Genomic DNA, 16,122 nt, shown 5'->3' with positions numbered 1-16,122 from the left:
AGAGGTACGTACACAACGCTGACGGTTATGCCCAACCACTGCGCTCGCTGACGGCGTGTTTCCTCAGCGCCGAGAGCACTGCTGCCGTGTCAGAGCACTTCAAGAACATCTCACAGCAGTATCAGCCACATCACATTGGTTTGTTCTTCTGAGAATGAATTCCTTGTGCTCCTGGCCAGGGCAGGAGAAGACCTGACTCTGGTAGAATGCTAAATTAAAAACGACCAGCAGAAGTTAAGAATGACACTTACCTCCAGAAACACGGGAGATCTTTCGGTTTCTTTGCAAAGAGCTCTGAATCTGCACTCATCACAAGCTGTGTTTTAGATCACTGACGCGCAAGTTTTATGCCAGGCGTGGGAATTAACCCCTACTGTTCTTACATTAACAGTGGTACTGGAGTTAAGCCACAGAAGCTACGTGGTGAGCACAAGCCTGCTCAAAGAATTATGGGTTGACTTCCATTTTCCCAAGTTTGCCACTGGAAAATTGAAGGCACGTTATTTTATTTAGGAAAAAGGTTTTCCGTTTCCGTGAGCTCCTCTTGTTCAAATGAGAAAACTTTAGTTGCTTCAACAGAAATGTCAAAACTTGTAACTTGACGAGGAGGCCTGCGAGGCACTATAAAAACAACCACCAACCAGTTTTTAATACATGCAACGGTAAGGTTTGGCCTCCTGCTTCAGCGTCCTAAACATAATTTAGAGCATGAGAATAAAGTGAATTTTAAAAAGAAGTGAAATTCATCTGTTCTATTTGCCTTATTCAGGCTAAGTATAAAAAGAGAAATGAAGTCTAAAAAGTTAATTACTCCATTTGTGGAAAGTCTCATACGATAATTCTGTTAATATTAACAGAGTCAATAAGCATAAATTTATATCCAGCCATTTAGCTAATCCTAGCTGAAGTTACTGCGACACACAGGTACATGTGCCCAGAGAACCATGCACATGTAGAGATCCTCAGCCTGGTTCAACCTAAAAAACATGTTTTTAAGATCAGGACTCCTCCTGTAAGGCCAGCAGCAATCTGATGGCCTTTACTGTGCGTCACATCTTTAGCCGTGCTGCAAGTCCAGCGTTCAGTGCAAGCAACTGAGCAACGTACACAAAAGTAGCCTGTCGAAAACCTGGGTAACGTATTTTCCTGGTGAATAGGTTTTTATGATAGAAATATTGCAGCTTCATTCTATATGACAGAAAACACTGCATTTCAGTGCATCAGGCAAGCAGTTCTCATTTTAAATATTAAATATAAATAGGCACCCAGCAAGAGATTGAACCCTGCAAACCCTCCAGTGGAGGATCCTTAATGGAATAGCAGTTCAGTTAGATAAACCTGGTCCCAAGGAGCTGTAAGTCCAGCTGAATATCTGTTTACACAGCAGTTCACCACGGTGCATTTGCCAAATAAGAAAAATCTTTTAAACTGGGAATCACATAGGGAATATTTCTTTCCCTTTAAAAATATGCAAGGCTGATAAACAGAAAAGTACCTCTTAGCACAGGACAGATGACAATGGCAATTGTCAACTCTCACATGTATTTTTTGTTTATTTGAGAGATTTACATTACTATTGAGGCTACATTCAAATGAATTTATAGAAACAAACACCCACCTCTCCTTCCAATCACTTACTGAAACCCTCACTGGCACAAAACTTTCACTCAGCAATATGAATTACAGCGCGTATCTGAAAAACAGAACTGGGCTGTGATATTTTACCTTAAGAGGACATAGTCAAAAAATTATGATACCCAAGATAGCAGTACTGATAATTTCTGGAAGCCAAAGCTGTTATGTTATAGGAGGCCAAAATTTAGTTTGGTTGGTGTTTTTTTTTTTTTTCCATCAGTACACTGCTCTGTTGTGTCAGTGCCATAACGTTTTATTTGAGTAATGTTTTGTATCAGGACAAATACACAGAACACAAGAATTACAGAAACAATGCAACACAAGAAACAAAGTAAAGTTTCGAATCACACAATCTCACGAAATTGAGAGATTGTAATATATGTTTATCTGCAAGTCTTTGACATATTGTACAAGGCAAGATGTCAAAGACTTGTGGATAAACATATATTACAACAGAACACCCTGTTGTGCCTCAATTCTGTAGCCTCTCTGAAGTAATCACGCTCTTACGCAGAACTGGTTTTATGCTATTTAGGGATAGCAAAGAATTATTCTATGAAAGTTGTAGCCTCAAGGTGGATGTTGCGATGTTGATGCTGGTTTACATTAGGCACAGTTTTGGAGATATAAACAAAGGACTCCATTTTCAAAATTAATGTTTCTTTTGCGTGCCCTGATTTTAAGAAATTCTGTATGAGAAACTTTAGACCTGATTTTCAAAGTGATGTGTGTGTTCAACACCAGGAAAATTGCTAAGAATTACAGATACTATGAAAACAAAGCTTATGGCGTCTAAAACAGGGTTTTTAAGAACAGAAGCACCTAAAATGTCCCTTCGAATTACTTTGGTTTATAGGCATCCTTAGATTAAATAACTTGTCTGTGTGTGCTCTTGTCTGTATGCATACTCATACGCATCCCTGACACGGCAGCTCTTAAGGCTGAGCAACTTTAGCCAAAGCTGCAGAGCTCTTGGTGAGGTATAAAACTGAATTACTTATCGGTAACGTTAAGCATGTCCATTAAATAAGCATATAAATTGCACAAAAATCTGCCTGCAAAAAATCAGGCACTGAATTTTCTTGCTTTTGTAAGAGCCAGTAATATATTAATAGAGGTTTTACACATTCCATACTCTCAGATATATACATATATTTTATCACTAATGTGTGCTTACTTGCAAGCATACACACGCACACACGCAAACACAGGTGTACACATACAACACACACTCACGTTCCCTTATCTGCACACATTCAAGTTTCTTATTTTTAAAGAAAATGCCACCATTTAATAAACTCTGGAATTGGTTCCAGGTTTCTTCCAGGACTTTAGAATTGGTAAATTGTAAATTAGGTAATTTACATCTTTCATTGCATATGAAAAAATAATCTGGACTTTGCAACCAAATTAAAATAAAAAGACTGACCACACACCCACCTCATGCTACCAGCTTTCCAATTAGGAATCATGATATTGGAACGAATCTGGTATAAATGCAATAAGCAGTAGCAGTGTTTGTTGGAGTACTTTTTACCATAAAGATCAATCTTTTGGAACATACATTAGTACCAAATTACGGTGAGCAAAAAGTTCTTTCCTAGACAGGTCACTGCTGAGCCCCTTTCTTCTTCTGCTCCAGCTCCTGCAAGCGTTCCTCCCGGCACTGAGCATGCTGCGTTCCCACTTTGTGGGCTGTCTCGGTGGCTGCAATGTCAATCTGTGCATATCGGGATGATCCAGTCCCTGAAATACCAAATGAAAACATGTAAAACACTAGACCCCTCATATATTCCTTGGTAAAACTGGCTCAGGATTAAGCTATTGAGGTACTTTTTCCACAGATTTCCTACATGGTCTTGGTTTGGTCTTAAAGCAAGCTCTATAAAAGGAGCAAGATGATAATCACAACTGAAAAATAAAAGGCTCAAAAGTATTGTATCTACAGAGGTTAGCTATCTGGCTTTCTTCAAATAAGCAAAGAAACCACTTTTATTTCTGCCCCAGGTTTGAATCTCGACTCCCACTCCCCCCAGAAAACAGCAGCAGGCTACTAGTCAGTAAGGGAGCAACATCTGGTATCTGAAAACACCATCGGTGGGAACGCTGGCAGGCATTCTTCTTTGTCCACATTAGGCACTCTGGATGTTTACCAGATCAACCACTTCCAGGTTTAGACAGAATGACAATTTAGTTCAATAGCTGGCAAGAAAGGAGATAAAAGCTGTTTGGTCAGCTCAGGAGCAGAACAGTTCTGTGTGGGTGCAGACCTACATCTCTGGCCTGGGAGAACTTTAGTATGAAAAGATAAAGTATTTATGGTCATTAGAGGCACCTTAGTTTTACACGATGAGCATGGGTTGGTGGTTGACATTTAGGAAAGCCTATGTCAGTTTATGGAATTCAGTCCTTTGTTCTTAATACCTCGGTCCCCTGCCTTTAAAATGCAGATAAAACATCACTTTTACATCTCAATAGGGTGTTGTACAGAGAACTACAATAAAGTCTGGGAAAAGCTTAGAATTACCTAACTAGAGCCATGTAATCATAAAAAAAAAAAAAAAAATTAAAAGTATAAAGGTTCAAATCTCAACAGCTGAAAACTATAAATGGAAAACCATCAATACCAGATGTGTGCAATTAAACGCCAGATCCTGATTAAGGGTTTTCTGTAGGAAGGAATGCATCTCTACATGACAATGCATGGTAGCTATAATGCATGGTTTTTTGCTAATTGTCCAAGTTAAGCATTAGAAGTAAAATACCCAGATACAGACAAACGAATTTAAAAAAAAATTTAAAAAAATTTCCAATACTTGAGGTGGCTTCCTCTCTGTAGCACTTTCACACATCCTCACGGAGAGTGGATAGTAAAAACAGTGTTCTATTCTTAAGCATTTGCTGCAGTGCTCCAGAGTCGTCATCATCAGGAACAAGCCCTGTATGCCTACACCCACAGCCCTGTTTCTGAAGCCAAGGAAGAAAAATTAAGCGTAGTCCTAATACGTGTGATGAAAACCTTGAGAGCACAAAGGAAATTACAGTCTGTCAAACTCCACAGACACAGAAATGTTCCCTTTAGAAGGAGTGCATATACAATGCTCCTGTCAGGGGGATGCAACGCCTTATAGAACCTCATTACTTAAAAATATTTTCCAAAAGCGTGGGCAATTTCAAGAACAGCCTCACAAACTTAGCAGGGTTCTACTCCTCTATTAGCAAAGCCTATGGGTAGATGAGAATTGAAGATTCCCAATACAGCCAGCATTATTACTTCCCTTGCTGTTTAAACAGTACTGTAGTCTTCCTTACCTCTTATGCTTGTGCTGGGTTCCTGAAGTTCCAGTTCCATGTAATGAAGTTGTTTTTTGGAAGTAGGGCTGACAGGAATATTAACATAGGTGGCTGTCTCACTGTGGGGTCGGTCTGGTGCATCAGCTGAATATCCTACTGCCCCTTCTAAAATAGGTAACACGTTATTATAGACACTGTTCACAACGACCGATGAGGTATTTCACAAAAACGCAATGTTTTGTCCAATGTTCTGAAAGCAAACATTCTGCAGCCACAACTCATCTGGCCCAACATCTTGCCTCAGTCACAGATGGGACATGAGAAGAGTAAGGTTTCTACAGAAAACATCCCCAGGGACTGAGCAGGCAGACCACCACAGCCAGTGACCCCACTGTGTTGGGACAGAAAGCAACCAGTATGCAGAAATTTTCAGACAGAAGCAACGTATGCAACGCTCCCTCATGAGACCTCCATCTCTACCTCAAGTCATTAAAGACTTACATAAAGCAATCTGTTCTAGGAAGATGCGGGCTATTATATCATCTGCAAGAGAGCAATGAAAACCACAAGAAGTTCAGAAAGTATGTCCCAAAAAACAGGGACTGAAGGACTGTTGAAAGCAAGGGGAAGGCAAGCCTGAGGAGACAACACTGACAGCTTCCCTGTACTGAGTTGAAAAAGACAGGAATGATGGCATTTGGGAACAGACCAAGTAATAAAAGACTTCAGTAACAGGAAAAAAATAAAAGATTAGACAGTGGGAAAACCTTTCTAACAGTAAAGATCACAAAACCACTAGAGGAAATCCCACAGAGGCTGAAGAACTTGCACCTAGAAATTTCTAAAAAAAAGATAAATTAACACCTACTATGAAAGAGTTTTCTATAAAGCAATTATGACTTAAAGACAATGTTTTTTGTCTACTGGATGAATTCGCAAGACCTCTTCTAGCCCTACTTTCAATTATTCTAACCTTATCAGAAGTGAAACTAAGAGAAGGCAGAAGGTTCCATTCACTGGCCCACCAGGCCTTTCAGCCTTCAACCCCTTAACTGACATCAGGCACCTACGTCTAGTTTCTCAGTCCATGAATACCAAGAGACTTCCCAGAATTACCTGGGCTACAGGAAACCCAAATACAAACCTGTATTCCCTCTGTGCTTGGGCAAGGCTTTGAGTCACATTCTCCTTGTCCTACTCAGCAGGTGAGTAATCACCTGCCTCTCCAGTCCCGTTGAAGTTCTTATCCTTAAACACTTTCTGCTGTTCAGACAATCTGGGATGAAGGAGTGCAGAGAAAAATGGTATCACCTTCAGGTTCTCCCTTCTCCTTCAATTTCTCCCATTAAACCATTCCTTGTCCCCAGATAAAACTCAAAACAAAACTTTATTTGTCCAAATCACTGCTTTTCTGCCCATTCAGACTCTGGTGAGACATGAGAGGAGAGGTAGTAGGTGATCAAGGTTTTTTAGAGCCCAGGAGAGAATGGATATATCCAACCAACAGCAGCTGTGGATAACCATTAAGGGGAACTTTTTCTTTGTCTTGGACTATATTATGAATAGCAAAGAGAGGTCACAAAAGTTGGGCAACAGTAAGAGTTGTCAGAGGCTACAGCAGGTTTCAGGACAATGGAATTTCTACAGGATTAAGCTACTGAAATTAAAGAAGTCTGCTAGGCAGTCCAAAATTTTAAAAGCCTAGAAAGTTGGCCTATTTTCTGACAGATTTTCATAAAGAAACAGGAGCATCCATGAAGCAACTGAACATTTTTTGACAGTCAGACTTCAAGTTCTTGTTCCAAAGCCAGGTGCTAGGAACAAAATTAAAGGGGGGGGGGGAAATCAAAGAGAAGAAATTCTTATATCAACATCATTCCCCAAAATTATTCTCAATTATTCCATCTAAAGTATTTCAAAGGAATTTGTCCTGACTGTGCCAAAAGGAATTCAGCAGAACCACAGCACTGAGAGCCTGCATCCCAAATAGTTAAATCTGTGAGCAAGTGACAATCTTAAGGACTGATACAGAGTCACGAAGGAAAAGATTATTTTTAAAGTCTTTCTATACGCCGTTGAAGTGATGTAGCAGGAGTTTAAGCAAAGCTTCCTCAAAGCCAGCTAGCATGAAAACTAGCAAACTTCTCTATAGAGCTAAGCAGGTGAAAGGTTTTAGGAAGCTGAACGTCATACTTGATGAAGACAAGTGATTATCCTGAGAATTAAAAAACCGCACATGGAGAAAAATATATTTATTGGTGATGCTTTGTGCAAGAAAAGCAAAAGAGGCACACAACAAAGAAACCCCTGGCAACAATCAACATTCTGCTCAAAGGAAAAAAAATAAACAAATCCAAGAACAAAGTTGGGCAAACTAGAATGGAAGGAAAGGAAAAAAGTCTTCTGTTGTTTAGTCTGTGCAGTCTTAATAGAAACTGTGATTTCTTTGTAAACATCAAAATTCTTGGCTTTTTATTTTTCCTTCAAATGAAAAAACCTCATTAGACAATAAAAACTGGTTGATATTTGTTTGAAGGAAAAGGTTTATTTGAAAAGCACAAGACGATCAAAAGCTCCCATTAAGCAAACACAGCACACACAGAGAGCTATGGAGAAAGTGCTTTCAGCAGTCTGTTGACAGAGGCAGAAGGTGCTTACAAGAAAGGCCAGAGGACCAGTATTTGAGATCATTATGGAAGGAGAATTTGAAAGAAAACCAGAACAAAAATGCATGGTCACAATGTTCTGAAAGAATAAGTAGAATATCCTTAACTGCTTGGAGAGAGAAAAGGGGGAAACAGTAGTAAGAAAAAAGGCAGTTAAGCAAATAACAGGAGAAGAGTAAAAGAGAAAATGTGGTGGCACTGAAATGAGGGGGAGAAAGAAAGGAAAAGATAGTACAATTCAGATGGGAAGAAGGAAATGGTATTTGAAACTGGTGTTTTAGCCTTTCTTTCAGCAAGTGTTAGTTACTCATTCTTTTTACCCCATGTAGGCACCGTTCTCTGAAACGTGCAATAAATAATGCAGAAAGAAAGCCAGCACTACAAACACAGCCCCAAGATAAATGCGTGTGTGCCTGGGCACGCATGTAAAGCTGACACGCTCAAAGGGCACCACCTCAAAGATAAAATTTATAAGAGATCACAACAAAATAAGGAAAAGAAAAAAGAAACAGGAGATGTTAGGGTCCTCTAATGCAACTGTCTGCAAAGATCTTTACTCACCAGGTTCCTCAGGGCTAGAAGTTCCTGGTTCTGCAGGAAGTGTCAGCATCTCGTAACCACCTTTAGGACCTAGGATAGAGGAACACCATCAACAGCTTTGGATTTAGGGATAGATGAACATCGTCAACAGCTTTGGACTTAGGAATTTGCACAGTGAAAACAAAGCGTATGATTTTCTGGTTTTGTCTTGCAACCTTCTCATCTGAATAATCATGCTGAAGATCTCAGAAAGTATAGAGAGTGGCTAGTGGTGACTTTTCTGTAGTTGTGTTACCAGCAATTTCTAGTGACTGCAACAGCAAGGAAAGGACACTGAAGACCACTGAAGTCAACAGTGTGTTTGGCTGTACATCGATGTGGAGCAAAGCTGTCTTGAATGCATGAATCAGGAAGTACGTGGGCAACTTGGGAGTATTTGGAAGACTTTTGTAAAAATTCCACCTCCAGCATGATGGATGAGTTCTTGATTTCTGACAAAGCTCTGCAGAAAATGCTTAAACTAGCCCTTCCAAAGATAACTTTGCTTTCCAAGTGCAAATCATCATCTTCTCAAGAAGCCAGGTTGCACATCATCACCAGTGGTTCCAGAGCACTAAGCTGAAAAAAGATGCCCAGGTTCCCCCATCATCTCAAACTCCACCCCACTTCATGCAAGGCAAGCTAAAAAGCTATGCCCATATAACAAACATATTTGGATTAATTTTAAAGGACAAACACTTGTAATTTTATGGCTGGTGGGTTTTTTCCTCCGTTATTGTGAAGAAGTATCTTTAGGATTTGTCATGGCCCAAGGTGGGGTTTTTTTGGTGGGTGCTCTTTGTTAAAACGCTGGCAGCGTTTTACTGCTGTGAATAAGATTACTGCCTATGCTCTGACACTTATCTCATCTGTCACTGCCTCTTCTAAACTTAGCCCATCTGTCAATGCCTTTCTAACAAAAACCCTGCCAAGCAAAAGACCCAAAGAAATATGTCTTACAATAGAGAATCAAGTCATACATTACCTTTAACATTTTCTGAAGTTTAGAATAATTTAATTTTAAGTTAAATTTACATGCACACACATACCTTGTCACCACTTCTACTTACCAGCTTGGAGACTGTGCCCTTTATGTACTTTCAAAGACCCAGAAGCTGCCATGACACAAGCACCACCTGTTTTCAAGGAGAGATATTCACATTAAATCTAAATTCCTGTTGCTATTATTAGGTATCTGCTGTGCATCAGTGTTTGTAGTAGATGTTCCTGAAACATCAAGGAAAAAAAAAATCAGTGAGTTATTATTCTTCATTAAAGCAATAATGAGGGTTTTTTCTTTTTTTTTTTCCTACATTATTTATCCTAAGATTGTGGCACTATAATCAAATTTCTTTGTTTTCTTTCTTTAAGGAAGAAAGGATGCCTTCTTCTGTAATACTTCAGGATGCTGACCTCCCTATTTGTGGTGAGTGCTACCTTACTCGCAGAGACAGTCGTCTTGAACTGAGCAGTAAAATGCCAATGAAAACTGAGTGGGGAGTTGCCTTGGCCATCCATAACATAGCTTTGGCAGCCACAAAGTTTAAAGCGTTCCTTAAAATCTCATCAGATCCAAAACCTATTGAAGTCACTGGGAAGAACTATATCACACTTCAGTAGTCCACCGTCCAGTATTAGACATGCTTAAACCAGGGCAGGGTGAAGGGTAGGCGAAGGATCTAACTTCCATGAGATTTGAATCCAGGTCCTGGCTGGTTTTTGTGAAATACTGTTGCAAGTGTTACAGCTAGGAAGGCTCTGCCGAGGGCATATCCAACGGCACAGTCAGTCCCCTTTCCTCAGCCCTATTCAGATCAGTAGGAAGCATTCCCAGACACACGATTAGGTACAGAAGTTTGATGAAACAAAAGATAGCAACTTGGAAACCCACAGAGTGGTAGCCATGTCATGTGGTTTGTCTACATACACGCATGCCTTCTTTATTAACCAGCAAACCAATCATCATTATCCCTACCTGTTTGGTTAGCACCATCCCTATCCAGCTGTGAATGTCTTGTCTCTACCATTGTCACTGGGGACGCCTTAATCCAGATGAGTGGCATTTACTTCCTCACATGGATAGTTTTCAGGGAAATTCTTGTGCAAGTAGATGGTACTTGACAGAAATAAGGTAAGAGGCTGAGCTTATGAGTAGCCCTGCCAGTGGTGGCAGGGCAGCTGTGCCATGTGCTGCTGGGTGTTGGGGATCAGGTATAAAATTAGCACTCTCTTCTAAACTGACGAATGGTCTCTGAGCAGGTGAGACACTTCTCTGCAAACTGTTTTTGAAAGGGCATCCAAAAATTACCAGAATTCTTACGCAACATGAAGAAATTCTGCAATATAAATAGCAGTCTCAAACACCTAAGAAATCTGCATGACCTGGGAAACTAATGAAAATATGACTTTCTTAGGTTTTTTCCCTGTATAAATTATACATTCATACAATTTTGTTTTCTAAATCTAATAACTTCCAAGCTTATAAAATTATTCCTGCACTTTTATAAAATAAATCTAAACAAACCCCACCAATTATTTCACTTACTGAGAACAGGGGATTAAAAGATAATAAAAACTTATTTCAGAAGTGCACAACTAGACTAAAACCTTTAATTCTGCAGTCTTTGTGTACACAACACCATATATAGGGTAATCCAAGGCTACAACAACAATTCTCAAGCATTCCGTACTGAGAAACTGATTTTGTATTTTAATATATGACACCAGATTGCAGCACCTTTACATACTCTGATGAGGAATTAACCACTAAAAACGTTATTTGAAATTTTGTTTTTAACAAGACTGCTGATAAAAATAAATGCAAAAATAGTACAGCCCTGGACTGGCTAATTTACGTACATTTTCACCTGATTTTCCTTCTTCTCACCTCAGAGCATCCTCTCTCTGCATTATTAAGAATAGCAGAATATGTTTTATGCAACTGAACGCCTTACCTGACTTTGAAGAAAGACTATGGATTTATGCTAATTGCAGCTTCATCACAATAATAGTGTGGGGTTTTTCTCCCTAAAAATCCTAATGGAATTCAGTAGAAGTCATTCCAGAGGAAACATAGATTTTTAAGCAACATTTTTAAGATCTGTAAAAAGCATACAGGACAGGAAAGGAGATTTAAAACAGTAAGACATTCCAGTCCATTTATGGTTAAGTTAAAAATGTCCCATTTGGACCTTGTTTAAAAGAACGATGTTAGTGCTTCAGGATTTGACCTGTTGCATTTTCTTCATTTTCAAATCTGACAACTAACAAATATTTACATAGTCAAATCTCTCATGGAATTTTTCTGAAGCTTTGAACTGCATCATATAAACACATGTCAAGAGAGATTGACCTAGATACTTTCTTCCTTCTTCTTTACAGCTACCGTATAAACTGGTTTGTTTCTTATTTATGAATCCTAGAACACTTGCAGGAATGGAAAAAGCAAGTTAGCAAGTTAAATTTCTGAATGTATAAAGCATCCAGCAGGAGACAGACGCTCCCTTCCATCATTCTTTTCATCTTACAAGGGATTGTTAAGGATAATTTTTTGTTACCCCTGCCATCCAGTTCTATGTAGCTGACTCGCCCAAGTCTTTTTAAAACAGAGTAGCTCATCAAGAGAGTTATTTCTGTTCTACTTTCCTCAGTGTGTAAGAGGAAGAAGATATTCAAAATGTGACAAAATGAAAATAGAATATTTTGCATTTCTACATAAGATTAGACTCAAATGTCTGACGTAGCTCAATGAAGACAACCAGTATTTAAAACATTTTTCTAAGTCTTTAGTAACTTCTTTATCCTCATTCTGCAAAAATAAGCACTGTTTACAGCACATATACCACAAGAAAGATGTGCTACAAAAATATTAACAAAGGAGGAGGAAGCTGGAATAGTTGTTATAAACTGAGTCCGGACAGTCTACCTTTCCAAATCCTGTCACGTAACATCACATGGCCAGTGAGTAGACACATACAACACTACACTGCATTTACTAGGTGAACACTTCCCACTGCCCAGCCTCTACTTTACCTTCACGGACTAGGTCACAAACCCTGCAGGTCTGGGCTATTAAATTTGTTGTCAAGGAGTCTGGACAGAAGAAAACACTATGCCCTATGATAAATTCTTCCTTCTTATTGAATTAAAACTACCTTTATTATGAAGTACTTTGATCCACTCGGTCAAGCAACATTTCCATCTCCTCCTTTGAAAACAGATACCTTGCTTAGAGCAGCATCCAAAGCCTAGAGCTACTGATTGACATGAAAAATACTGCAAGTACCCCAGAAGGTTTTTCTTATGTAAATGTAATAAAAAACTTCCTGGTGATGTATAATTGCCCTATAACACTTCCCTAAGTTTGTTACTCTTCAATTTTCAAAGTGATTAGTGTGTACAAAAGAATCACAGGGGATCTAACTACCGCTAGCTATTATTCATCTTCCCATGCTGTAGGGCCACACCAGCCCAGCCTACCATCCTTACAAATGCAAACATGTTAAGCTAAAATCATTACCATTTTCCTGTACCAGGAAACTCAGTGGTTTCTTTTGAAAGATATACCTTCAAAGATGCTTTACATACATTTGCTCCAAAAAAATCTTGATGTGTCTGAAACTCAGAATCTACACTGGCCAAGAAAGAAGGTGACATAATGTATTTCCTTAATAGAAAAAATGAGCTAAAATAACGACTACATTTGCAAACAGGTTTCCTCATCTTTGTGTTCTAGAAGGTTGGGATATGTAATTTCACCAGATCTCAGTGTCAGAGAAGGAATGGGGAAGCAAATCAGAAACACAGGAAAGACCGGACTCAAGGGTCAGTATGGCATGGATTTACCACCTTCTGTCACTCCCAAAACAGGCAACAGGAACCTGCTGGACCTACTCAGCTCAGGGGACAAAGCAGCAGCATTTGAATCACTCACTAGCATATAGTTCCACTGCAATGGCACTTGCTTTGTTTTGCTTTCTTCCTGTTAGGCCCCTAGTAATTCAGAGAGTCACTAAGGCCAAGGTTTAGCTTGTAAATGCAATCTGTATTTTAATCAGCTTATTTAAACCACTTTTTCTTAAGCTCCTATTTTTCTTCCCTGTGGAATTATTTTGAGTGTACTTATAAAATGAAGCACAATCAAGAAAGAGTATGTCATATTATTGCAGGGTTTTATTAATCAGTTTCTCATTATAATAATGCCCTTCTATTACAGTGTTTAGCTCTATGAGGTATGACATATTTATGGTGGGCACCGTTCAGCAGACAGTTCTTTATTGGCTCAATAGAAGTAACATAGTGTACTTTGTCCTCCTACTTCTGAAAAGCTGACAACACATTTCTTGAAAAAAAGATTGTAAATTATAAATTATTTTCAACCTAAGTAACAGCAACCAACACTTTATGGCCTGGATTCCTCTTTTTCACTGCTCCCAATTAATTCCCTGAAAGCGTACTCCTAAGCCTGGAATAGAAGTATTAGGCTGCATAATAGTGCGACAGGAGTATTAGGCTGTAAAATTTTTAAAAATTTAAAAAATGCATACAAGAAAGCCTATTTTTCCATCATAAAAGCTAAGCTGTCAGACAGGTGAGTTCATTTACAGCACCCATCACCTGTTATATACTTAATTTAATTCTTTCTTTTACTTCCCCACCGTGACTCCCTATCTACTCAAGAACAATTTAATAGAGTTACGATGTTCATTATCAGCATTCAGCTGACATTTCAGCTGAATTCCAATCCACAGCATTGTTTTATGTTTATTCCTGAATTTATCCTCTCAGTTTCCTATCAAGCATTGTGTAGGTTTGGTATAACAAGCAAAGAGGCTGTCAGATAGCAAGTGTTTGTTGCAATGCTGATGAATTTGCTCCTGTTGAATATGGAAAGAATGAAACTGCAAGGACAAGAGGAAAAAGATAAGAGGATTTAAGAGCCACAAAACAATATTAAAGTAGGCTGCTTCCATGGGAGGGTATTTGTTAACTTATTTTCCCACTCAGCTATTGATTTTTGTAATGCCAGGACCTGCAGCACAGAAGTCCAGCAAGACTTCCTTTCCCACTCTAGAAGTGTTTGAGTGTTGAAAAGCCCAAAGTTCGGTCTGGCTCCTGGGCATGCTTAGGAAATCAGCTTCTCTGGAGCTAATGGGAAGGGACAAGTTTTCTGAAATACGGTGCATCTTTTTCTGCTCCTCACACCACCCCACCATGCCAGCGAGTAAGCTGGGGGTGCACAAGAAGTTGTGGGGGAGGACACAGCTGGGACAGCTGACCCCAACTCACCACAGGGATATTCCATACCATATGACATCATGCTCAACATATAAAGCCGGGGGAAGAAGGAAGGAAGGATGTTCAGAGTGATGGCATTTGTCTTCCCAAGTAACCATTACGCGTGACTGACCCCTGCTTTCCTGGAGATGGCTGAACACCTGTCTGCCGATGGGAAGTGGTGAAGGAATTCCTTGGTTTGCTTTGCTTGTGTGCGTGGCTTTTGCTTTACCTGTTAAACTGTCTTTATCTCAGCCCACGAGTTTTCTCGCCTTTATTCATCTGATTCTCTCCCCCATCCCAACCAGGGAGACTGAGCAAGTGACTGTGTGGTGTTTAGTTGCTGGCTCAGGTTAAACCATGAAAATCCACTAAGTCACGCTGCAGAATTTCTTAAGCATTCGTGAGAAACTCTGTACAGGCACCATGAGAACTTACTAAACCTAGGTGCCTCCAGAATCCAGCAGTCTCAGAAATCAGGAAATCTGAATCACGTTTTTGAACCTCTATCCTGTCATGGTATTTTAAGGTCCATAATAACCATAAATGCAGGCTATTATGCTTAAGAGCAGGCATTATTACATCATACAACTCCAAAGAATCCCTAACCTTGATCTGTAGTACAAAGCTATGATAACAATGGGAACACTTTCCTTCTAGAAATGAAGAATCTAGTTCAGTTTCCCTTTCTAATCAATCTTTACAAAGTTATTTGTAACAGAAGCTACCAAACTGGAATTATTCACCCCAACTTTTTTTTTTCCCATCTCGTAACATGGTTCAGAATTGTAGCTGCATTTATGAACACTTTTCAGCTTCCCATTAGAATTAGACACATTTCTCTGAAACTGCGGAGTCTGTTGCTCAATGTGTGTAACTGTCAGTAGTAAGAGAATATCGTCACCCACATTCACTACCAATGAACTGAAAAATATTTAAACAATTGATCCTGAAACTTTAACTTTATTTCTTGATGCAGAACTGAAGCATTCAATAGCCAAAAGATTGTACAGAACATGTGGGCACCTGAACACTGAAGTAAGTTTGCATTCGTACAGTGTATTTGAATGAAAATACAATAAAATCCTTTCTGTCATAAAAAAGAAATGTGTTTATGACTAAGGGGACTGCTACAATAGCAAACATAACTGTGTACTGGGTCATTGTACAATCATTCATCCTAGTAGAGAGATCTTGCCACGTCTATGTGCAAGACAGGTTTTGAAAGTAGTTATCTCAAATTAATGTCCCCGTATGTTAACCTCAAGAATGGGTTAAAAAAATCATAATAGAGAAACATAGAAAAGTTCTAACACTGTTCCTTTAGTCCAACAGAACTGTTTGAATGGCTGCTCAGCACCTAGGAATCTTCAGTTAATGGTTTGGATAAAAGATGGTGGAAGCAAAACATTCAAAGGGTACAGTATTATTTTGAAGGCTTTGCTACATCAAGTTCAATTTTACATTAAATATTCACACATATAAAATACAATACTTTCAAATGAAATATCTGAGGATAATAAAAATATGACAGTGACACAAAGAAAACAAGGGCTTCCTTTGTATTCTGAAAAAGAGTGTAGTACTGAAGAATAAAGTTCTACCAGTGTACAATGCCTGGGAGAGGCGGTAAGGGACTCTGAACCCCAGGTAGTCTTTTCACCAATCCTCC

At 39.1% G+C, this 16,122-nt stretch overlaps 1 protein-coding gene across 1 annotated transcript; it reads right to left on the bottom strand.

Annotated features, from left to right (window-relative positions):
• Positions 1 to 2,886: 2,886 nt before the first annotated feature.
• On the bottom strand, positions 2,887 to 9,605 carry LOC104514355. The gene is made up of 5 exons (XM_010158013.1): positions 9,574 to 9,605; positions 9,245 to 9,310; positions 8,157 to 8,225; positions 4,948 to 5,094; positions 2,887 to 3,381 (listed from the first exon to the last, which is right to left on the bottom strand). The coding sequence occupies exons 2-5, from the start codon at positions 9,294 to 9,296 to the stop codon at positions 3,245 to 3,247; spliced, it is 405 nt and encodes a 134-aa protein (XP_010156315.1). The 5' UTR covers positions 9,297 to 9,310; positions 9,574 to 9,605; the 3' UTR covers positions 2,887 to 3,244.
• Between the last annotated feature and the right edge of the window lie 6,517 nt (positions 9,606 to 16,122).

Source organism: Eurypyga helias, unplaced genomic scaffold (genome assembly GCF_000690775.1).
Source record: "Eurypyga helias isolate BGI_N326 unplaced genomic scaffold, ASM69077v1 scaffold21988, whole genome shotgun sequence".
In the NCBI taxonomy this organism is placed as follows: domain Eukaryota; kingdom Metazoa; phylum Chordata; class Aves; order Eurypygiformes; family Eurypygidae; genus Eurypyga; species Eurypyga helias.
The sequence above is the reverse complement of the archived record's forward strand: the minus strand, read 5'-3'. Positions and strand labels throughout refer to the sequence as shown.

Excerpts from the sequence above, each read along its gene's own strand:
- LOC104514355 (XM_010158013.1), bottom strand. The coding sequence starts at position 9,296 with ATGGCAGCTTCTGGGTCTTTGAAAGTACATAAAGGGCACAGTCTCCAA. Across the intron at positions 5,095-8,156 it reads TTCTAGCCCTGAGGAACCTG|AAGGGGCAGTAGGATATTCA; the intron begins GTGAGTAAAGAT and ends TACCTATTTTAG. Across the intron at positions 3,382-4,947 it reads ACCCAGCACAAGCATAAGAG|GGACTGGATCATCCCGATAT; the intron begins GTAAGGAAGACT and ends TTGGTATTTCAG.